At 36.1% G+C, this 25235-nt stretch overlaps 1 protein-coding gene across 1 annotated transcript in view; it reads right to left on the reverse strand.

Annotated features, from left to right (window-relative positions):
• Positions 1 to 20391, reverse strand: part of FZD3 (frizzled class receptor 3) — a 90571-nt gene extending 70180 nt beyond the window's left edge. Inside the window, exon 1 of the mRNA XM_022594962.3 lies at positions 18924 to 20391. Coding sequence (XP_022450670.1) covers positions 18924 to 19112 — 189 coding nt within the window. The 5' untranslated portion in view covers positions 19113 to 20391. The remainder of the gene's footprint in view (positions 1 to 18923) is intronic.
• Between the last annotated feature and the right edge of the window lie 4844 nt (positions 20392 to 25235).

Consider the following 25235-nt stretch of genomic DNA (forward strand, 5'->3'; position numbering starts at 1 on the left):
AATACCTTTTCCACTTGTTTATACAACAGTTTCAGAGTCACTGCTGATTTTGAACTGATAACAGATGTTCTCACCACCAGGCCTTTCCATTAAGACTCAATCAACTTATTTCTACATCGATATAAAACACTTTCCAGAGTCCTTCTATACACAACACAGTCAGAAAACCAAGTCTCTTAAAGAAACTGGTGTCAAAGAAGTTAACTATAATGGCTGTGATAACTGATATATAACAATAAACTATATGTGACTATCACTTCCAAGTATGAAGAGGTAATTTGTGTTAAATCAATGTTTCCATCAAGAACAACTTCAAAATACAGGAAAGAAAGTTTTTAAAATACCTATTTAAAGCTATTAGAGAAGTAGTGAAGGAAAAGAACTAGAAAGACCAAGAATCTAGAGAGCTTGGAAGCATGGAGTGGTGGCCTGATAAGTGCAGCCACTTTTCCAAGGAGGTATCTGTTGAATCTGGGTATAAGGCAAGAAGCTGAGAATCAAGCCTAGGCTGGTGCTAGAGAACCAAGAAACCAGCAGAGCTCTGGTAGTCTTGCAAGACTAGAAACAATACATATATATGTATAACTGAATCACTTTGCTATACACCTGAAACTAACAAACACTGTTAATCAACTATGCTCCAATTTAAAAAAAAAAAGACTACAGACAAAATTAGAAACAAAAGGAACAAACGGGTGAAAAGGGGAAGTACCTAGAATTGGGCCTGACAAAGAGCCAGTCTTCCCTTCAAGATATTTGAAAATTCTGAAGCTACACAGGGAAGGAGGCTAGGAAGCTAAGAAGAAAGCCTCTGAAAAGCAGAGTGGAGATTTTAGAAGTTTTATCAGTATGAGGAAACACGAATTAGAGGTTCAAGTCTTGCCAGGGGAAGTGGGAAATGAACATACCACACTCTCAGCTGGAAGCCCCTGAGTGACTACACTTCAGTAGCAGGGGCAAATGACAGGGAGGCAGAGACCTATGAAAAATGAAACCCAGCCTCAACTCAGCTCAGTCCCTCACTGAATTAAGGTGATCAGACCCATTTATCTGCTAAGCAGAAGAAAGGGTGAGCTTTCTCTGGAGTAGTAATATAACATCATGTAGAACCTCACCAATATTTTGTAATGTCTACTACTCAATAAAAAATACTAGGCATTCCAAGAGACAGGACCATGTGACTGAAAAACAAAAGAAAAATTTACAGTGTTTTGGTAATCCCAGCTATTGGACTTAGTAGACAAGACTGTATATAAGAAATATGTTCAAGAAAATAAAAGGTGAAGAATTCCAGAAAATTGGAATCTATCATAAGAGGAACCAAAGAGAAATTCTATAAGTGAAATACATGAATGCTGAAATTAAGAACTTATTAGATATGTCAGAAGATAGAACTGGCAGAATGGAAAACAAGGCAATAGGAAATATCCAAACAGAAGCACACAGATCAAAAAATTCTGAAAAATACAGAAAAGAGCATAACAGACATGTAAAACACATGAAAAAAATCTAAAATATGCATAACTGAAACCTCAAAAGAGGAAAGAGGGAATGAGCAGAGGCAATACATAAAAAGATGACGGCCAAGGATTTGTCAAAACTGATTAAAGATAACAACCCACAGATTCAAAAAGTTCTGCAAATCCCCAGAAGAATAAATATAATTAAAAAAACACACCTAAGCATATCTCATTTAAATTGCTGAAAACCAAAGAAAAACACCTTAAAAGCAGCCAGTGGAAAAAAAGACACCTTACCTTCAACAGAACAACTGTTGTTGGACTTTCGAATACTATAAAACAACAGAATGACTACTTAAAGAGCTGAGAGAAAACAACTGCTCACCATAACTCTATGGCCAGCAAAAATACCCTTTATAAGTGAAGGCAAAGTAAAGACATTTTCAGACAGACAAAAAACTGAGAAAACTAGTCACTAGCAAACCTGCACTAGAAGACAAAAGAAAAATAATCTAAGATGAAAATTCAAAAGGAATTAAAAGCAACAAAAGAGGTGAATATGTGGGAAAATATAAATATTCTCTGTATAAACAAAAAATAATGGGGGCTTCCCTGGTGGCACAGTGGTTAAGAATCCACCTGCCAATGTAGGGGACATGGGTTTGAGCCCTGGTCCAGGAAGATCCCACATGCTGCGGAGCAACTAAACCTATGAGCCACAACTGCTGAGCCTGCGCTCAAGAGTCTGCAAGCCACAACTACTGAAGCCTGTGAGCCTGTGCTCTGCAACAAGAGAAGCCACTGCAATGAGAAGCCTGTGCACCATAACGAAGAATGGTCCCTGCTCACTGCAACTAGAAAAACCCCGCGTGCAGCAACAAAGACCCAACGCAGCCAAAAATAAATAAATAAAATAAATAAATTTTTAAAAAACCCTATGCAGAGACAAAAATATGAAAAGTTTAAAAAACAAACAAATGAAAATAATGTCTTAAAATACATACAAAATACATGTAAATTAATATGTGTAATAATAAAATGATAAAGATGGGGGTCAGAGGAACACTAATGGGAGAGTGATCAAAGTTATTATTTTTACTAGAATATTATAAGTCAAGGGTACATATAATTCCTAGGGTAAGCAATAAAGGAATACACAACTAACAAGGTAATAAAGAGAGAAATAGAACAATACAAAAGAAGTCAAGACAGCAGAGAAAAAAGAATACAGAACAGTTTGGAAAAATTGAAATCAAGTAATAAGATAGTAGATATTAACCCAAGTACATCACTAAATATAAGCATTATATATAAATGGCCTAAAGACAATGTAAAAGAGTAAAGTTGCTGGACGAGGTACAAATAAAAACAAAACCAAAAAACCCTATGCCGTTTACAAAGACACGTTTTTCAATATAAGGACAGAGATAGGTTAAAACTAAAAAGACGGCAAACAATAAACAATGAAAGAACCAACCAAAAACAAGACTACACTTTATGACAAGGAATGTTCCCAGAGATAAAGAAGGTCATTTCTTAAAGACAAAATAAAAGAATCAATTCACCATGACTAAAAAGTAAATCTAAACATATATGTACCACTTAACACAGCTTTAAATTATTTTAATAAAAAAACAGAAGTAAAATGGGACATACACAAATCCACAATCAGAGTGAGTTTGATACACTTCTCTCAATAAGAAGAGAGAGACAAAAATTCTATGAGAAAACAGAAAATCTAAACAAGTCAATTACAAACTTGACCTAAACAACATATTTATAATCATGGCACCCAACAATGAGTGGAACCTATTTAACATACACATGGAATCTTTACCAAAACTGGCCATATTGTAAGTCCTAAAATAAGCCACAAAAAAACTTCTTAGTACTAAAACCAGACTGTTTTATGACTAAAATTGAATTAAGGTAGATATCAATTACAAAAAGAACCCTAGAAAATACTCAACTGTTTGGCTGTTTGGAAATTAGACAAAAAAACTTCTAAATAACCCATAATCAACAAAGGAAATCATAACTGAAATTTAAATTGTATATAATCATATATTATATGTATTACATTTTAATGTTTATATATATGTATAATCTACATTTAGAATTACGTAGTAAAGACAATAAATAAAATGTCAGCAAAAGCTATACTCAGAGGAAATTTATAACCTGATATGCATATGTCAGAAAATAAGAAAGCCTGAAAAACAATCAATGGTAAGCTCCATCTCAAGAAGCTGGAAAAAGAATGGCCAATCAAACCTAGAGAAAGCAGAAAAAAGGCAATAATTAGTAAAAGAGGAAAAAACCCACAAATTACCAATATTAGGAATGAAGGACAGAAAATTACTAGAAATATAATGAGGATACTATAAATAATAAATTCGACATGTTAGGATGAAATGAACTAATTCCTTGGAAAAAGATCACAATTTACCAAAAATCATAAGAGAAGAAATATAAAATCTAGTTTTCTATCCACACTTATGAAGAAATTTAAGCCACCATTAGAAACTATCTCCCCAAAAAAAACTCCAAGCCAAGATGGTTTCACTAGAAAAAATTTATCAAATGTTTAAGGAAGAAGTTACAGCAATCACATACAAACTCTTCCCCCAAAAAGGAAACTTTCTCAACTCACCTCACACCTCACAAAACCAGCATAATTTTTATAACAAAACCCAACAGGGACTATATAAGAAAGGAAAATCACATTTCATGACCATAGATGTAAAAATCATAACCCAAATTAGTAAATTAATCCAGAACAATATAAAAAAGAATAATATATCACACCAAATAAAGTTTTGTTCCAAGGATACAATGCTGGTTAACATTTGAAAAATCAGTTAATGCAATTAATGGCATTCACAGAAAAAGGGCAGGAAATCACACAATCTATTCAACAGAGGCAATAAAAGCATTTGATGAAATCCAACACCCATTTATTATGAAAACTCTTAACAGACTAAGAAGGGAATTTCCTCAATCCTATAGAAAGCATATACAGCAAACCACAGCAAACCTCATACTTTGTAGTAAATGACTGAAAGCGTCCCCTGAGATCAAAGATGCGGCAAAAGTACCTGTTATCACCACCCTATTAAACACTGTATTGGAAGTCCTCGCTAGGGCATCAAGAAGAAATAAAAGGTAAAGGATTAGAAGGAAAGAAATACAGAGAGCAGTTCTCCTGGGTTCACTTACCTTGCTGTTCTCCACCCAGGAGCCCCTTCCTAATAAAGTCTCTTGCTTTGTCAGGGAAAAAAAAGAAAGAAAGAAAGAAAGAAGAAATAAAAGGTATATGAACTGGGAAGAAACTGTCATTATTCACAGATGACATGTGCTCCAGTTACCAAATTTGTATCTCTCAGTTCCAAACTCACCCTTCAACACATGCTCTGTGATAATGAATGGGATTCCTTTCATCATTTCTTCTTTACAGTGAGCATGATTTTAAGCTGTCTCAATAGAGTGTTGGAGAAATACTGCAGGATGAAGGGGGCTTCTCTTGTTGGTTGGGGCTGCTGCATAGTCAGCAGTGTAAATGTGAGGAAATCTATGCCCATGTGCCTAGAATGATCCTTCATCAACCTCACAGTCCCAGCCCAGCCTAGTAAACACCTTCCTGTAGCCCTCCCAAAATAGACACTGTAGGCTCAAGGCCTCCTGCCCGCAGCAGTGCCCTGACTCTCTCTATTTACCCAATACTTGCCTATGCCCCTGAAGGGTTGCGTCCTGCTTGCCTGGTAACTGTGGACCAGCTCTGGCCCAAGCAACCCTGTGATGTTCTCTGCTACCTAGTGAGCTGTAACTATATCCTGTACAACTAAGGTCTTAGCCTTGGGGTGGGGGCCCCTTCTAAGATTGTCCCTCAGCCCTAGAGAACCCTGTAGAGCTCTCTATATATCTTATAATTATTCTTCTTTAATAGTTTATTAATTCTTCATATTACACTTCCCTTGTTTAAATCACTGAGTGGTTCTGTCTCCTAATTGAACCAGACTAACAAAACATGGTTGTTACAAAGAAAATCTAAAGTAATCTATAAACCATCAAATAAATAAATTTAGAGTCACTGGATACAAAGTCAATATAGAAAAAAAAATCAACTGTATTTCTACAGTTGATAGAAATACAACTGTAGTAAATACATTAAAAATAAACTTCAAAAAAAGCCAAAAGAGAAAATTAAAAAACAATTCCATTTATAAGAGCACTAAAAAGAATAAATACTTAGGAATAAATTTAACCAATGTGATGCAAAACAGAAAACTACAAAATACTGTTGAAATAAATCAAAGAAGACCTAATAAACATAAAAACTTCCCATATTCATGGATTGGAAGACTTAATGTTGTTAAAATGGCAATACTCCATAAACTGATCTACAGATTCAATGTAGTCCCTTCAAAACTCCCAATGGCCTTTTTTTGCCAAAATGGAGAAGTGGATCCTGAAATTCTTATGGAATGCAAGAAACTCCGAGCAGTCAAAACAAACTTGAAAATAAAGAACAAAACGTTCCCACTTTAAAACTTATTACAAAGATATAGTAACCAAAACAGTATGGTACTAGCATAATGCTAGACATACAGACCAATGGAATACAACTGGGAATCCAGAAATAAACCTTCACATGTGTGTCAATTAATTTTCACAAAGGTACCAAGACCACTCAATGGGGCGAAAATAGTCTCTTCAACAAATGGTGCTGAGACAACCGAGTATTCACATGCATAAGAATAAAATTGGCTGATTGCCTCACATCACATCCAAATTAACTCAAAATGGATCAAAGGCCTAAATGTAAGAGCAAAATCTATGAAACCTGTAGAAGAAAGCATAAGGGTAAGTCTTCATGACCTTGGATTTGTCAATGGTTTCTTAAACACCAAAAACACAAGCACAAAAGAAAAAATAAATTGGACTTCATCAAAATTAAAACCTCTTGTGTATTAAAGGACACTATCAGAAGGAGAGTGAACAAGACAATCCACACAGTGAAAAATATTTGCAAATCATATGTGATAAGGGTCTAGTGTCCAGAATACATAAAGAATTCCTGTAACTCAACAACAAAAAAAAACAAACCAATTTTTTAGATGGGCAAAAACACTTGAACAAACATTTCTCCAAAGGAGTCATGCAATGACCAAATAAGCACATGAAAAGATGATCAATGTCATTAGTCATTAGGAAATGCAAATCAAAACCACAATGAGATACAACATCACACCCACAACCCCATCTAAAAAACAGAAAATACCAAGTGTTAGTAAGAAATCAGAACCCCCATACATTTGCTGATGGGAATGTAAAATAAGGCAACCAATAGAGAAAACAGTTTGGCGATTCCTCAAGAAGTTAAACATAAAATTACCACATGATCCAGCAATTCCACTCCTAGGAATATATCCAAAATAATTTAAAATCATGTTCAAGCAAAAATTTGTATATGAATGTTCATATCAGAGTAGCATTATTCATAATAACCAAAAAGAGCAAAATAAACCAAAAGCAAAGGGAAGGAAATAATAAAGAAGAGAAATCAATGACACTGAAAACAAAGAAGGGCAATAGGAAAAAAAAAAAAAAATCACTCAACCCAAGAGATGGTTCTTTGAAAATATCAGTAAAATTGATAGGCTTCTATTAACAATGATTAAAAAAAGAATGAGAGAAAGGAACACAACTTACCAATATCAAGAATGAAAGAGGATATCACTAGAGACTGCCGACATTAAAAATACAATAAGGAATATTACAAACAACTCTATGCATGTAAACTAGACAATTTAGATGAAGTGGACCAATTCCTCAGAAGCCAGACTACCAAAACTCACCCAAGATGAAACTGATAATCTGAATAGTCTTCTAACTATTCAAGAAATTGAATCTGTAGTTTAAAACCTCCTAAAAAAGATATCCAGGCCAGATGGTTTCACTGGTAAAATCTAACTAACAATTTTAAAAGAATACCAATTCTACACAATCTCTTCCAGAAAATAGCAGAGAACTAATCCCAACAAATTCTATGAAGTCAGGATTACTTAATATTAAAGCCAAAGATAATACAAAGGAAGAAAACTACAGACCAATACCCCCAGTGAACAAAATGCAAAATTCCTTAACAAAATAGTAGCAAATCAAGTCCAAAAATAGATTAAAAGCATTATATACCACAACCTAGTACGGTTTGTTCCAGAAATCCAAAGCTGGTTCCATATTCAAAAATCAATCAATGTAATCCACCAAATCAACAGGCTAATAACAAAGAAAAAAATCACATGATCATACCAAATGATGCAGAAAAAGCATTCATGATTTTCAAAAGTTTCCAGCAAAGTACATACAGAAAGTAACTGCCTCAACTTGATAAAGTACATATACAAAAACCCTACAGTTAACATCATACTTTGTGGTGAAACACTGGATTCCTACCTTTAAGATTGGAAACAAGGGAAGAATGCCTGCTCTCACCACTCTTACTCAGCATAGTACTAGAAGTCCTATCAGCACAATAAAACAAGAAACAGAAATAAAAAGTGTAAAGATTGGAAAAAGAAAACTGTCCCTATTTGCAGATGACATTACTGTCTACATAGAACATCTCAAGGAATCTCAAAAAACACTTTTAAATTAGTTTAAAAAAAAAAGAAGAAAAAATGTATTCATCCTAGAATTAATAAGTTCAACAAGGTTGCAGAATACAAGAAAAACATACCAAAAAATTGTATTTCTATATACAATTGCATTTTTATATATAATGAGCATGTAGAAACTAAGTTAAAACAATATATTTATAATCACATTTATTTTTAAAGAAAGAAACACCTGGGTATATGTCCAACAAGACATGTATAGGGCTTGTATGCTGAAAACTATAAAATGCTGATGAAATCAAGGAAGATACAAATAAATGGACAGATACACAGTTATACTGGTTTGCTAGGGCTGCTGCAACAAAGTCCCACAAACTGTGTGGCTTAAACAACAGAAATTCATTGTCTCACATTTCTGGAAGCTAAAGTCTGAGATCAAGGTGCTGGCAGAGCCATGCTCCCTCTAAAGGTGCTAGGGAAGGATCTGTTCCAGGTATCTCTCCTAGCTTCTAGAAGTTCCTTGGCTTGTGGCAGCATAAATCCGATCTTCACACAGCATTCCCCCTGTGCCTCTTCACATATCTTCCCTCTATGTGTGCCTGTGTCCAAAATTCCCTTTTATAAGGACACCAGTCATACTGGAGTAGAAGTACCTCAGTACTCCACTACTCCAGACCCTATTTCCAAACAAGGTCACATTCTGAGGTACTGGGGGTTAGGGCTTATTAGGGGGACTCAAGTCAATCCATAACAACACTGTTCATGGACTGGAGATTCAACATGTAGGGTGTCAATCTTCCCCCAAATGATCCCTAGACTTAATGAAATTTCTGTCAAAAGCCAGCATGCTTTTAGGAGCTAAAGACAAGCTTATTCTAAAATTTATATTAAAAAAACAAAAGAAGTAGAATAACTGAAACAATTTTGAAAAAGAAAGTGGGAAAAATCATGCTCTCCAATTTTAAGACTTACTATATAGCTAACAGTAATCAAGACACTGTGGTATTGGTGGTAAAATAGAAACAAAGATAAAACAGGACAGAATACAGAAAATAGATATAAATCCACACAAGAATAACCAACTCATTTTTCACAAAGAAGCAAAAGCAATTCAATGGTGGAAGGATAGATAGTCTGTTCAACAAATATCCACTAGCTAAAGCTAGTGGATATTCACAGCCAAAAAAATGAAACTTACTTTACACAAATTAACTCAAAATTGATCGTGGATTTAAATGTAAGACATAAAGCTATAAAACTTAAGAGAGAGAGAGAATCTTCCAGACCCAGGCTGAAGAGTTCTTAGAAATGACACCAAAAGCACAGTCCATAAGAGGGAAAAGAAATTGGTAAATAGAACTTCATTAAAATTTAAGACTTCTGTTTTCCTAAAGACCTTGTTAAAAGGATGAAAAGGCAAGCTATAGACCAGGATAAACTATTTACAAACCACATATCAAACAAAGGATTTGTATCTAGAATTTATAAAGAACTCTCAAAACTCAAAAGTGAAAAACAAATCAATTGAAAAATGAACTAAAGACATGAACATTTTATCAAAGAGAATATATGAATGGCATATGAAAAGATGTTCAATATCATTAGACATGAGGGAAATACAAATTAAAACCACATGAGATACCACATCATATTATAAAAGCTGAATAAAAAATAGTGAAAATAGTAAATGGTGGTAAGAATGCTGAGAAAGTAGATCTCTCATACATTGCTGGTGGGAATGTACAATGGTACACCTGCTATGGAAAATAGCTGAGCAGTTTCTTAAAAATCCAAACATATGCTTATCATACGATCCAGCAATCACACTCCTGGGCATTTATCCCCCCAAAAGGAAAACTTATGTCTGCACAAAAACCTGTACAGGAATGTTCATAACAGCTTTATTTGTAATAGCAAAGAGCTGGAAAAAACTCAGTATCTGTCAATGGATGATTAAACAAATTGCAGAACATCTATATAATGGAATACTACTAAGCAACTGAAAACAATGACTACTGATACATGCAACAACTTGGATGGATCTCAAGGGTATTATGCTAAATTTAAAAAAGCCAATCTCAAAAGATTATATATACTATATGATTCTATTTATATAAATTCTTGAACTGACAAAATTATAGGGCTAGAGAACAAATTAGTGGTTACTTGGAAATAGGAAAGGGGGGAGGGAGAAAGGAAGCACAAGGGAGTTCCTCGGTGGCACTAAAACAGTTCTGTATCTTAACCAAAGTGATGGCTACACGAATTTATACGTGTGATAGAACTGCAAAGACAATATACACACATGTACATGTGCGTTCACAGACACAAAAATGACTACATGTAAAAACTGGTGAAATATGATAAGGGCTATAGATTGTACCAATGTCAACTTCCAGGTTTTGATACTGTATAATAGTTACATAAGATAGGAAGACTGGGGGAAAACTAGGTACAGTACAAAGAATCTCTCTGCACTATTTTGATATATGTACATACATCATACATATATGCATATGTATGCCTTAAGTGAGTCTCAAACTTGCGTGGTCCTCAGCAATGCATACAATACCAACTAATCCAATATCGTGAAATTACTATGTTAGTAAAACCTCCATTTGTGAGCCCCATCATGAATTATAAAATTGACTTGAGTGACTATTTTGTGCTGCTTGCACTGAGTCTAAAGCTATAAGTTTATGCTTCTGCCACTTGTTAGCTTTAAGTACCTTGTGCTGTATCTCAGCTAGCATTTACTGACACTTACTACAGGCTAGGCAGTGTTGTAAGTGCCTCACACATCTTATTTAATCTTCTCAACAATCCCATAAGGTAGGTACTATCATTAGTCATCCCATTTTATAATACACGTGAAAAACAATGAGACACAGAAAGGTAAGTAGCTTGCCCAAGATCACATAACTACAAAGACAGTCCCAAGAGTTAAACCTCTGCATTCTTATCCAGAGGCCTTGAGCTTAACCAATTTGTTCTATGTAACCTCTGTAAATTTCAGGTTTTTCCTCTGTAAAATGGTCTTATTACATACAAATAAGAATAGGGACTTCCTTGGTGGTGCAGTGGTTAAGAATCCGCCTGCCAATGCAGGGGACATGGGTTCGAGCCCTGGTCTGGGAAGATCCCACATGCCGCGGAGCAACTAAGCCCGTGTGCCACTGAGCCTGTGCTCTACAGACCACAAGCCACAACTACAGAGCCTCAGTGCCACAACTACTGAAGTCCGCGCGCCTAGAGCCCGTGCTCTGCAACAAAGAGAAGCCACTGCAATGAGAAGCCCGTGCACCACAACGAAGAGTAGCCCCTGCTCACCACAACTACAGGAAGCCCGCATGCAGCAACAAAGACCCAATGCAGCCAAAAATTTAAAAAACTTTTTAAAGATTAAATTAAATTTAAAAATAGAGCACAGGGCTTCGCTGGTGGCGCAGTGGTTGAGAGTCCGCCTGCCAATGCAGGGGACATGGGTTCGTGCCTCGGTCAGGGAAGATCCCACAGGCCGCGTAGCGGCTGGGCCCGTGAGCCATGGCCGCTGAGCCTGCGCGTCCGGAGCCTGTGCTCCACAAGGGGAGAGGCCACAACAGTGAGAGGCCCACATACCGCAAAAAAAAAAAAAAAAAAGAGTACAGAACCCAGTAAAAGACATTTTAAAAGGAGATTAGGAAAGAGTTGCAAATTAATAAAGCCGCAGAAGGCCTATTTGATGGACATGAGGAACCCTGCTGATTTCCCATTCTCAACTTCCAAGTGAGAAAGTCAATTGTCAATTGGAATGGTGTTTTTAAAAAGCAAAACAAAACATGCATGAATCTCTAAATCACTATGCTGGGTGAAAGAAACCAGACATAAGAAAGTAGATACTATATTAATTACATTTATATAAAACTCAGAAAATGAAAACTAATCCATAATGACAGAAAGCAGATCAGTGGTTGCTTGGAACAGGGAGCACTCAGGGAGGTGGACTACAAAGGGACACAAGGAAGCTTTTGAGGTGATGGAAATGTTTTATATCTTGATAGTGGTGATGGTTTCACGGATGTATACATCTGTCAAAACTCATCAAATTGAACACTTTAAATGGGTGCAATTTATTGTACACAAATTACACCTCAATAAAGCTGTTACATAAAAACAAAAAAAATTAATATTTTTCAAATAAGCAAACTGCCTTGATTTTAACCCTAACAATTTTTAACCTCAGCAAAATCAAAATTAAATGAGCTAGGCTGAATACTGCAAAGTTGAGAATATGTTAAGATAAGGAATACTATCAAAGCTCTATAAAGGAGAAAAAAGGAACTTTAGCTGATTAAATTTTTAAAAGATTCTTACTGAGTACTCCCCTAAGCAGTAATACTTTTATTCACTAAATTAAGACCAGGGTATACAAAGTTTACAAACTGAAAAGTAACTTTCTAAAATTAAATTTCTGCTTTCTTCAACAAAGGTGCAAGACATGGAACCTTCTATTCTTTGTTCAGATTCAAATCAACCAAGCCTTTGTGCTCTCATTCTCTTTCTTCTTTGAAATTTCCATTCCTGTTACCATAGGAACCTTCTAGCTGACAAGCCCTCAAGCATAGCAACAGCCTAAGCTTAGCAAGGAGTGTGAAAAGGGGACAGAGTCAAAGGCCAAAATTTGACTCAAGAGAATCAGAATTCCAATCTTTGTCACTCTACAAAGGGTCTGATAACCATAGAAACTGTATCCTACTAGGTTTGGGAATATTATGACTAAATTCACTAAATGTGAAACCAAATGTGGAATGGCATTGAAAATTCAAAAATGGTATTCATTCTATTTCAGATCCAAATTAGAGTGAGAAATTATTAAAAAACAACTTTTTAGAATAATTTTAAGTGATTAAAAATAAGACCTTTTAAAAACTTTTTTGTAACAATAAAATTCCTAATGAGAAAAGGTCTAAAACTTTAAGAATTATACTTTATATATACATATTAAAAAAATTCTAGGTTTGCAATAAAATACCTTTAATCCCACAGATTTGCTTTTCTTTTACAAATCTTACTTTTTAAAAATGTCTTATGACAGCATATTAAATACTTTCCAATACTCTTTCAGTGCGCTGGTTTGCAGAAAGATGACATTATCACAGGCGTATATTTATCTTCTTAAGTCAAAGGGGAGTTTCCAGAGCTGCCCATAAAATTTGACTTTTCTTCAGGAAGTAAACTTTTTTCAAATATCATGAACAGTTGTAAATTATGGTCTGTCTCAAAAGATAAAACTTCACGGGCTTCCCTGGGGGCACAGTGGTTGGGAGTCCGCCTGCCGATGCAGGGGACGCGGGTTCGTGCCCCGGTCCGGGAAGATCCCACATGCCGCGGAGCGGCTGGGCCCGTGAGCCATGGCCCCTGGGCCTGCGAGTCTGGAGCCTGTGCTCCTCAAGGGGAGAGGCCACAACAGTGAGAGGCCCGAGTACCGCAAAAAAAAAAAAAAAAAAAAAAAAAGATAAAACTTCACAAACCAAATTCCATCACACTTAGTAATTTAATTTAAAATAAGTATTTTTAAGGCATTCCTTTAAAGTGATTTGTCACACAAGAAAATCAATCAAAATTTTAAAAGCTATTTTTTTCCTATAGTCAGAAATAACTAAATGCAATTAACTCTCCACTACTTGTGTGTACATTTTTCAATTTAGAAGTTTCTTAATTCCTGGTTGGTTTCCCTGTCACACAATAGGCTTCTCAATCCAATTCACTAGATTGTTGTTTGCTTAGGGAAAACCGCCTTATTAATATTAACCTAAACAAAAGATAATAAGAGAGGTAAATCTGCTGGATAATGCATATATTCTAAAGATATAAGCAATGAATTTCAAGAATAAACATAATCAAAGAAATTTCATTTCCTAAGAAGCCTATCCACAAAATGTTAATTATTGGTAGAAAGGGGTATATTATTCTCTTAAAAACAAACAGAAAATCCACCTGTCTTTCAAGGTTAATTCAAATATGATCTGCAGCTATCTGTAGCTACATATGATCCTTTTCTCTTTTGAATCCTCTTAGCACTTTATGCCTATTTATGGCATTTACCAAGTTCTTCCTTAAGTTTCAGTCATTCAATCAAAATACACTTAATAAATACTAAGTCTTAGACACTGCAACTGGGAGGTAGACAAAAAAGGACAGCTGAGATTTTTAAAAATAAAGTTTCTGTACTAATTTTACTATTTTGAAAACACAATGTGTTTCTTACAGAAAAATCAGAAAATACTGATACAAACATTAAATGAAAAACATAGAAAACACAAATAAATTGTGCTAATTCAGGAACAATCACTGTTGGCCTTGGCAAAAATCTCTCCAGATCACTTACTCTACATGAACATGCTTTTTTTTCTTCAACAAAAACAGGATGATACTACACGAAATGTTTTATTATCCACTCCTTTTTTTTCTACTTATTAATGCATCAAGTACAACCATTAGAATATGACAGGCAAAGATGGAGATGAGACTATTAAGGCAGAAAGAACATGAGAGGTCTAGAGATGAGAGTTGGTTTGCTTTATTTTTTTCTTAATTACCCCACTTATAAGTGTAAACACAATGTTGAAAGCTTCAAGTCATTTTGATCTCCACTCCCCCCACCCCCTGCCAAAAAAGGGCAAAGTAAAATATTAGCATTCACAGGAAAGTGGTATCTTTGGTATTGGTATGAGGATTACCATTACCATCGCCAAAAAGCCCATCACTATTTATCAATTACAACTCCAAGAGATTAAGTGCTTAGGTACAGCACTATAACCACAACCATGACTACCACCACCTCTTACAGAAGACACAGTTTATAAAGTTCATTAACTCACTCAAACATTTCTTTAGCAATTATTATGTGTTAGGCACTATGTTAGCTGCTGGCCCTACAAAGATGAATAAGGACATCAACAGCAAGCTCTGCTTTCAAAAGCAAATGTCCTTCAGTAAGAACTGAATTTAAAAAATGAGGACAGGGGCTTCCCTGGTGGTGCAGTGGTTAAGAATCCACCTGCCAATGCAGGGGACACGAGTTCGATTCCTGGTCCAGGAAGATCCCACATGCCACGAAGTAACTAAGCCCATGCACCACACTAAGTGAGCCTATGCTCTAGAGCCCGCGAGCCACAACTACTGAGCCCACGCACCTAGAGCCCGTGCTCTGCAACAAGAGAAGCCACTGCAATGAGAAGCCCACGCACCACAATGAAGAGTAGCCCCCGCTTCCCACAACTAAAGAAGGACCGTGTGCAGCAACAAAGACCCAATGCAGCCAAAAATAAAATAAATAAATAAATTTATAAAAAAAAAAATGAGGACAATCTCGTACCCATTAGAATGGCTATTATTCCAAAACAAAACAAACAAACAAACAAAAAACTCAGAAAATAACTAGCACTGGTAAGGATATAGAGATATTGGAACCCTTGTGCACTGTTGGTAGAAATGTAAAATGGAGCAGCTGCTATGCAAAACTGTGGTGGTTCCTCAAAAAATTAAACATAGAATTATCATATTATCCTGAAATTTCACTTCTGGGTGTGAAAAAGTTTAAAGCAGAGAAACAGATATTTATACATCCATATTCATAGCAGCTTATATTCACTACAGCCAAAAAAGTGGAAGCAACCCAACTGTCTGATGAATTAATGGCTAAACTAAATGTTTTGTATATACATACAATGAAATATTATTCAGCCTTAAAAAGGAAGGAAATTCTGACACATGCTACAACACAGATGAATCTTGAAGACATTATGCTAAGTGAAATAAGCCAATCACAAAAGGACAAATATTGTATGATTCCACTTAAATGAGGTACTGGAGTAGTCAATTTCTTTTTGTTTTTGGCCAAGCGGCCCAGCTTGTGGGATCTTAGTTCTGCTACCAGGGACTGAACCTGGGCTCGCAGCAGTGAAAGCACGAAGTCCTAACCACTGGACCACTGGTGAGTTCCCTGGAGTAGTCAAATCCAGAGAAAAAGAAAAAAAGAAAGAAAGAATGGTGGTTGCCAGGGACTGGGGAATGGAAGAATGGGAAATTATTGTTTAATGGGTACAGAATTTTAGTTTTGGAAGCTGAAAAAGTGCTGGAGAAGGATAGTGTGATGACATACCAAGGCAACTGTACTTAATGCCACTGAACTGCACACTTAAAAATTGTTGGGATGGGGGAATTCCCTGGTGGTCCAGTGGTTAGGACTCTGTGCTTTCACTGCCAAGGGCAGGGGTTCAAGCCCTGGTCAGGGAACTAAGATCCCGCAGGCCGCACGGTGCGGCCAAAAAAACCCAAAAAAGATTGGAATGGTAAATTTTATGTTATGTATATTCTGCCATAATTAAAGAAATCTTTTTGAGGAATATCTATAAACGCTACTATGGAATATCCAGGATATATTGTTAAGTGAAAAAAGCAAGGTAGAGAAAACAAACAGTATGACACTATATCAAAGGAAAGTGAAAGAATATATAAATATAGACACTGCATAAACATTTTATATAATTGTTATATTATATTTATAATTTTTAATGGAAGGATAAACAAAAAAACTTTTAAAAAAGACTACCCCCTAACGGAAGGAAAGAATAAGGTGGAGGGGAGACGGCCAGAAACTAGACTTCTCTGATTGTACCTTGTCCTATATATAAAGTTCTGAAACATAATTATAAAACAAACTTAAGCAAAAAAAAAAAATTTTAAGTCATTCTTTAAAATCAAAATGAAACACAAACCTAAATTGTGTATTGAATTAAACCAAACAGAGAAGTACTTAAGTAACTTAAAACACAGTAATTTGACTGTACATCCTTGGTGAAATACATCCCTAAGGACTAAAAGAAGTAGAAAGAAATCTAAAACTGCTTTCAGTAATTACATTGTTAGTAATAATATTGCTATTATTCTGAAATTATATAATGTCTCTATATAATAAGGTTTCAGTATAAGAGAGAAACAAAACTAAAATTTTAAACTGTTAAATAAAAACTCTGCAATATGATTTAATTGCAAGTATCAGTATAAATTCATGATGTACTTTCTTTTTAAAAAAGTACTTCCTAGCTCTGTCTATGAAAAGGCCTAAAAATGACTAACCTAGTATCAATAAGCGTAACACCCAGATAGCAGTCCGTGAAAATCCTTTCCAACTAAAAGGAACCAGTGCTCCCTAAAAAAACCTGATAATTCAAGGTCTAAGGCAGAATTTTATGAAATGAGGTTAGATCATACCAGAAAGCAAGGAAGCTATTAGAAACCACTAGGGTAGTGTCAAATACACTTAGGAGCTACCTTGAAGCAGCTCCCACTACCAAAGACAGAACAATTTGAGCCCTAATAAAATAATAACTGCAATGGACTGAAACACATCAAATATGGTAAAAATCCATGAGTTCATAATGATACTTAAAAAAAGACCTCATTAGTCACTTTTGAAAGATTCTTGTGAATCAATTTATTATCCTAAAAACTAATAAACAAAGGAAAACAATCAAGTGTTTATCCTGTCTTTCTTATAAAAACTGAACACAAGAGTAACTTAATAGTCCAATAGTCAAAAAGAGGAAGTTTCTGTTTATAAAGTAGTCTGGCTGAGAAATGAAGAATGACAGAACTAGAATATCACCATTTTGCAAACCCCTAATAAAATTATTGACCTAAGAGATGATCGATGGCTGCTAAAATTACAGAGTAACAAGCAGACATTATGTGCCTACGAAGTATTCTTTCAAAACAAAAACAGAGACAGAGGAACATGGTAAATAACATCACAGGGATGCAATCTGCAAAATAAAACTATGAGAAATAGGGCAAACATACTACAAGAAAAAAGGGAGAGGGGTAAGGGAAAGAGAAACTATAAACTGAGACATCAATTGAATGCATTGCATGATCTCTGATTTGAAAAGTCAACTGTAAAATAAACTGTGAAATTCTAAGAGTAATTTAAACATTAATTGTACATCTGATGATACAGGTATGATGTTTACATATTTTGAAAGAGTCCTTACTTTATAGAGATATATACGGAAATATTTATGGATGAAATTATGGTGTTTGGGATTTGCTTTAAAGCAACCCAGGTGGGTGTGCAGTCATAAATGAAACAAAACTAGCTAAGTGTTGATAATTTTTGAAGCTGGAAGATGGGTATATGGTGTTCATTATATCACTCCATACATTTCTATCAATATATAACTGAAATTTTCCATAATAAAAAGTTACGGGGAGGGACTTCCCTGGTGGTCGGTCCAGTGGTTAAGAATCCGCCTTCCAATGCAGGGGACACGGGTTTGATCCCTGGTCGGGGAACTAAGATCCCACATGCAGAGGGGCATGGTAAGACCAGGAAATCATTTTAATTATTTAAGAAAATTCAGATACTGTAAACCACCAGCCTAAGGCTGAACAAAAGAACCCATTTTCAAAGTCATGTTACCTTCAATATGTAGTAACTGAATTATGAGTACTATTAGTATAGTCTGTTCTTTAAAGTTTTATTATCAAAAACAGAAAAGATGTAATCATATCATAACTTGGACAATTTTAAACTTCTGAATGGCTATTATCTCCCAAGTTCCAGTGTTTCAAATTTCTTTATAAAAGAATAATGTCTGAAAACTAAGATGAGTAACATTCCCCAAACATGAAATCTTCAATCCATTAGAGTTTGAACCTAAATACATAACTTTTTAACGTACAAGATGTAGTTAAAAACAACATTATTTTCCTGTTGTCTATCAGACACATTCATTAGCTTGGTTTAACAGGGCAATACAAGAATCATTTTCTACGACATGTCAAATAATAGATCAAGTCTTACCTCCATTGCTAAAGCTGCTGTCTGTTGGTCATAATGATTCAGAAGATTAGGCATGAAGGTAGTATTATAAGGCAAATCTTGGCACATCCTCAAGGTAATAGGTTCACAAGAAAACAAACTGTGCCCACCTATATGCCCCACAAACAAAGTCAAGGGCCACAGAATGAAGACGATCCAACTCATAGCCATGCTTCCTCGACTGAATGAGAATCAGATGATCAGGCCTACTCAATATGTATGTTAGATCTCTATACACTCGCAGGTCTCAGCTTGAAAGTACTTCTTCTATCTTTCTGTTAAGTTCTTCAAACAGAAATACTCTTTGCACCGTCAGAGGTTTGTTAACTTGGTCTCACAAAAGGCATTTGTTTTTGGTTTCACAATATGGGAAAATGACATCATCTTGCCTCTTCTTTTCATTTTATTACGTAGGGCACCACTTGGCCAACAGATCAAGTTGATCAACCACATTCCCAAACAACAGATTCCATCTTAGGAGAAGAGCTATTTCTTCCCTTGACTGAAATATCTGAAAAGAAATTTTTTAAAAATGGGAGAAATTAGTCATTTCCTCTCAAAATATTATCGACTTGATATTAAAATCTTTGATTAGCTCAGTAAAGTTTCAGGATACAAAATCAGTATACAAAAATCAGTTGCGTTTCTATACACTAACAATGAACTACCAGAAAGAGAAATTGAAAATAAAAATCTTTGTTGAGAGATATAATACTGACCTAATAGATAAAATACATGGGTATTTCATATAGTATAGTTTTTCTACTTTATCATTTAAGGTATAGATATACTAACATAATACATAAACAGCATTCAAAGGCAAATTTTCTTCCCTCAGTTGCCTATATAACATATCGTTTAATTTCCCATCTATGATGGCAATTTTTCATTTGCCACAAGACGTAATTGACCCATTTTGAAAAATCTGTATGCTGTTGTCCTAAACTTTATTTAAATATCTGCCACACTTATAACCTAAGTTATTTAATTTAAATTTTATTATATGTGTTTTAATCATTAATAGTGCAGTTTTTACATTAAATGATTTGGCAGATGGTATCTGTGAAAGATGTAAAATATAAATAAATAGAAAGATATGGATTCAAGCCTCTTTATAGCTCTTTGAGTCACTTCACTTCTCTGAACTCAGAACTTTCCTTCCTGAAAATAGCACCTCCCTAACAAAGATGATTTATTAGTGAATTATGAAGTAATACATGTAAAAGTACTCTATAAAAGGTAAAGCAACGTCAAACATTAGGTAGGTTTATTGCTGAATAACAGCTGATACAAAGACTACTATCAACCAATAATGAACTGGCAAACAGAAGATTCTAAAAGTAGTATCAGGACATTTTCCCAATATTACTTCATCCTTTTAGACAGTACAAAAATTTAGTACCATAGATGTAGAAACATTTGACCAACAAATGCTTCATTACACACAGCCAAGTTGCACAGACTAGAAATCATCCCTAGAAAGTTATAGCAGGAATAGGAATGATTCCCAGTTATAGTTTCTTCCAAGTTGTAGAATCTTTGACTTGACACTACTTTTCCAGGGGTAAAAATATGCATCTCATTTGGGGCTGGAAGGGTATAGGTGGAGTGGAAGGCAGGTCTGGCAGGAAAAAAGCATATACTAAGCTATCATACTTTCATTTGGTTTCATAATGATGTTAAATTTGCTTTTATTTCATTTTGTTTCATAGATATTAGATATTTCTGTTTGCGGTAGACAGCCTAGATTGGGAAAACATGAAAAAGACAGGTTCAGAAATTCTCAGAGACCCGGGTTAACAGACAACTTAAATATATACTAGGGCCTGTGACAGCTTAGACCTTGAGACCTGGAACTGGGTTGGCTTAAGCAGGGAAGGAAACTGTCCTCTGTCCACTGACTATCAATGACTGGGACCTCTGCATCCCAAGCTTTAATTACTAGGCAGAAAAAACTATTTGGAGAAAGTAAAGCAATGGCTGAATCTTCCCAATTTCTCCCCCTAGTATTTGGTCTTGAGTAGTGGACGGGAAAAGGAAAGTCTGTGGCCTCCAGAATTAGGAACACTAAAGATACGAGCAAACCTGTCCCCAAACATCGAATCTCTCTAATACTGAAATCTCTAAACCAGAAATATTTGCAAAAGCTTCTGGGCCTGCCATATTTTTTCCTCCTTCAAGCTGGTCCCAAAAATGTGATGTCTGGCTAAAGAAAACTGATAATAAACACAGTCATTTATATTTAAGCTTAATTACCATGCAGCACAGTAACAATTATGCATATCATTAAATGTGTCAAATAACCACTGAAAGCTTTATTTGGTTACAGTATTAAAACATCCATATAAGTTCCATCTTTGTAGTTTGCTGCTTATGTAGCATGTTCATCTGCTCGCAACTAAAAAAAGTTAAAGGGGGGCTTCCCTGGTGGCACAGTGGTTGAGAGTCCGCCTGCTGATACAGGGGACATGGGTTCGTGCCCCGGTCCGGGAAGATCCCACATGCCGCAGAGCGGCTGGGCCCATGAGCTATGGCCGCTAAGCCTGTGCGTCCGGTGTGCTTCGCAGCGGGAGAGGCCACAACAGTGAGAGGCCCGGGTACCGCAAAAAAAAAGAAAAAGAAAAAAGTTAAAGGGAACATTGCTCCCTACTGAATATGTATATAACAATAAAAATTTCAAAAATTTCACTTAGACTAATCTATTTTTCAAGCAGTATGGGTTTCAAATATATGGTTCAAAGAAGACTACCACATAAAACTTGAGGAAGAAACTAAGCAACAGCTCATTGGGTTTTTGAAACTAGATGAGAAACCCCCTTATACTTCTGCCTACTCTATTTACTTGTTTTTCTCTCAATTATTCCTTTTGCCTCATTTACAAGCAAGGCTCCCCACCACCTTACAAAAGTGCTTTCCTTTATGTACTACGACATTCAAATTTTCATGTATCAGGACTTCCCTGGTGGCACAGTGGTTAAGAATCCGCCCGCCAATGCAGGGGACACCAGGTTTGATCCCTGGTCCGGGAAGATTCCACATGCCATGGAGCAACTAATCCCGTGCGCCACAACTACTGAGCCTGCACTCTAGGGCCTGCGTGTCCCAACTACTGAGCCCACATGCTGCAACTACTGAAACCCATTCGCCTAGAGCCCGTGCTCTGCAACAAGAGAAGCCACCACAATGAGAAGCCTGCGCACTGCAACAAAGAGTAGCCCCTACTCGCCACAACCAGAGAAAGTCCACACACAGCAACAAAGACCCAACGCAGCCAAAAAATAAAAAATTCCACATATCAAAACATTTTTGTAAAATTATTATGTTAGGCTGGGGTATAATCTTAATACATCAAGAGTAGTTTATGATTATTAAAATAAATAAGAAAAAAACCAGTGGAATGCCGTGAGACAAAAAGAAAAATAGGAATAGTAAAAATCTTAAAGAATTTATATTTCCCCCAAATCAGAGGTGCCCTAATCTTAATGTGTAGCAGATTCATAGATTCCCCCATAAGTCTAAGAAATTGGAACCTCTGGAAAATGATATGCATTCTAATGATTATCTCAGGTTCTATTACAGGTGATCTATAAGTCATATTTTGAGAAATGCGATCCTAAAATAGAGTAATTTAACAGTATAGGATATTTGTACATAATTGTGTGCTTAGCAAAAGTAATACATAAAATGAATTTTTTAAAAAGCAGGTAAAGAATACTTTAATAGAAAAATGGGAAAAAGACATAAATTTACAAAAGAAATACAAATAGTCAACAAACACATGAAAAGATATTCAACTTTACTACTAAAAACATGTGAACATGATATATAACATTTTTTCCAATCAGATAGGCAAAATAAGAATAACAGAACACAGTATAGGAGAGGGTGCAGGGAAAAGAACATTTTCAACATTCCAACACTTTCAAATACTATAGGGTTTTTTTTGGCCGTGTGGCTTGCGGGATCTTAGTTCCCCCACCAGGGATTGAGTCCAGGCCATGGTAGTGAAAGTGCCTAACCTCTGGCTGCCAGGGAATTCCCCACTTTCAAATACTACTGGTGGGAATGTAAACTAGTTGGTATTTCAAAAAAAACAGCTACGTACATCAAAAGCCCTTAAAATGTGTACAAGCTGATCCAGAAAACCTATTCTATAATTTATTCTAAGAGAGTAAACACAGGGACTTCCCTGGTGGCGCAGTGGTTAAGAATCTGCCTGCCAGTACAGGGGACACAGGTTTGATCCCTGGTCTGGGAAGAACCCACATGCTGCAGAGCAACTAAGCCCGTGCACCACAACTACTGAGCCTGCGCACCCTAGAGCCTGTGCTCCACAACAAGAGAAGCCACCACAATGAGAAGCCCGCGCACCGCAACAAAGAGCAACCCCGGCTCGCCACAACTAGAGAAAGCCCGCGCACAGCAACGAAGACCCATGCGGACAAAAATAAATTTAAAAAAAAAAGTAAACACAAGTACACATGATGTATAACCAAAATGTTAGTGCAACATTGTTTATAAAATAAAAACCAGAGGCAACCTATAAGTCTACCAATAAGTAACTGGTTAAACTATGGTACAACCAATACATGATATAGTCACTAAAAAAGATGAGCAGGATCTGTACATGTTGACATGGTAAGACAGTAATAAGTAAAAAATAAAATTTAAAAATGGTTTGCAAAACAGCATATATATATATATATATCATTTTTGTCAAAAAGATACATATACAGAACAGAATAAAACTTTCAGTTGTTTAAAAATAAAATATTATAGGGAATTCCCTGGCAGTCCAGTGGTTGGGAGTCCACACTGCAGGGGGCATAGGGTTCCATCCCTGGTTGAGGAACTAAGATCTCGCATGCCTCGTGGCCAAAAAACAAAAACAAAAAATTATAAATAAAATATTATAAATGCTAAAATTTTATTTAAAAATCTGTCGTATATTATTTGTGTATGGGATAATTTAACTCTGCTAAATCTATAAATGTGTGCTGACTGGCTGACAAGAATACTAGCTGAATCACTGATTTATTGGCCGCTAATTATGCAACAAGCCAAGGGACACAAAACTGTCCTACTGGGCTTCCCTGGTGGCGCAGTGGTTGAGAATACGCCTGCCGATGCAGGGGACGCGGGTTCGTGCCCGGGTCCGGGAAGATCCCACATGCCACGGAGCGGCTGGGCCCGTGAGCCACGGCCGCTGAGCCTGCGCTCCGCAACGGGAGAGGCCACAACAGTGAGAGGCCCGCGTACCGCAAAAAAAAAAAACTGTCCTACTGTAGGTAGTAAGAAAAGCAAAAAACTGATGATCAACATAGTATGAGTCAAAAACTGATTTTCAATATTGAAAAAAATCAGATCACTTACCAGCTGAATCAAATGTTGTTATACACAGTTTTTAAAAAAACTTTTTTTTTTTTTTTTTTGCAGTAAGCGGGCCTCTCACTGCTGTGGCCTCTCCCGTTGCGGAGCACAGGCTCTGGACGCGCAGGCTCAGTGGCCGTGGCTCACGGGCCCAGCCACTCCGCGGCACGTGGGATCTTCCCAGACTGGGGCACGAACCCGCGTCCCCTGCATCGGCAGGCGGACTCTCTACCACTGTGCCACCAGGGAAGCCCTAAAAAAAATTTTGATATGTATTCTAAACTGCTTTTAAATAACATAATGAAATATCTGCTTCTAATCAAGATCATGTGAGTATGGGTAGCACCAGTCATTTTTCGTAAGGTAGAATCATCCTTGGAAAAGCTGTAAGTTGAAGTTCTAGACAGCAGAACACAGAGAAGATTCGGGACCCCAAGAGATACTGCCAAAATATAGCAACTCATTAAATAAAGGTTTAAAGTCCTTCTGGCATTCTTACTGATATTATATTTTTTTACTATAAGAATCTGCAGAATCTCCGCTGAATAAAGGGAACTGCTGGATTAACATAACTGGAGTGAACAGCCTCAGGAGGCAGGGCCCAGTAAAAAGTGAGCAAATGGCAACAGTTGTTCATGCCCTAACCCTGAGAAAAGAGGCACATTCACTTCTCTACAGAGCAATATAACATGGAAAACTGATTTCAGATTAAGCTACTTGATTATCATTTCATCACAAAACAAAAAGGAATAGATACATTTAAACATACACTTTAATTTTTATCAATGTGTAACATCAGGAATCTGGTATTACCCAATTTACCAGTTTTCTTTTGATGACAGAAAGTAAAAGCCCTTAAAATAAGTTGAGTATTTGTCCTGAAGAACAGCAATAAAGGGGATGCAGTCTTGGAAGACTGTCTTC

Source organism: Delphinapterus leucas, chromosome 6, assembly GCF_059928025.1.
Source record: "Delphinapterus leucas isolate spDelLeu-1000000601 "Yukka" chromosome 6, BTC_Dleu_Yukka2, whole genome shotgun sequence".
Taxonomy (NCBI): domain Eukaryota; kingdom Metazoa; phylum Chordata; class Mammalia; order Artiodactyla; family Monodontidae; genus Delphinapterus; species Delphinapterus leucas.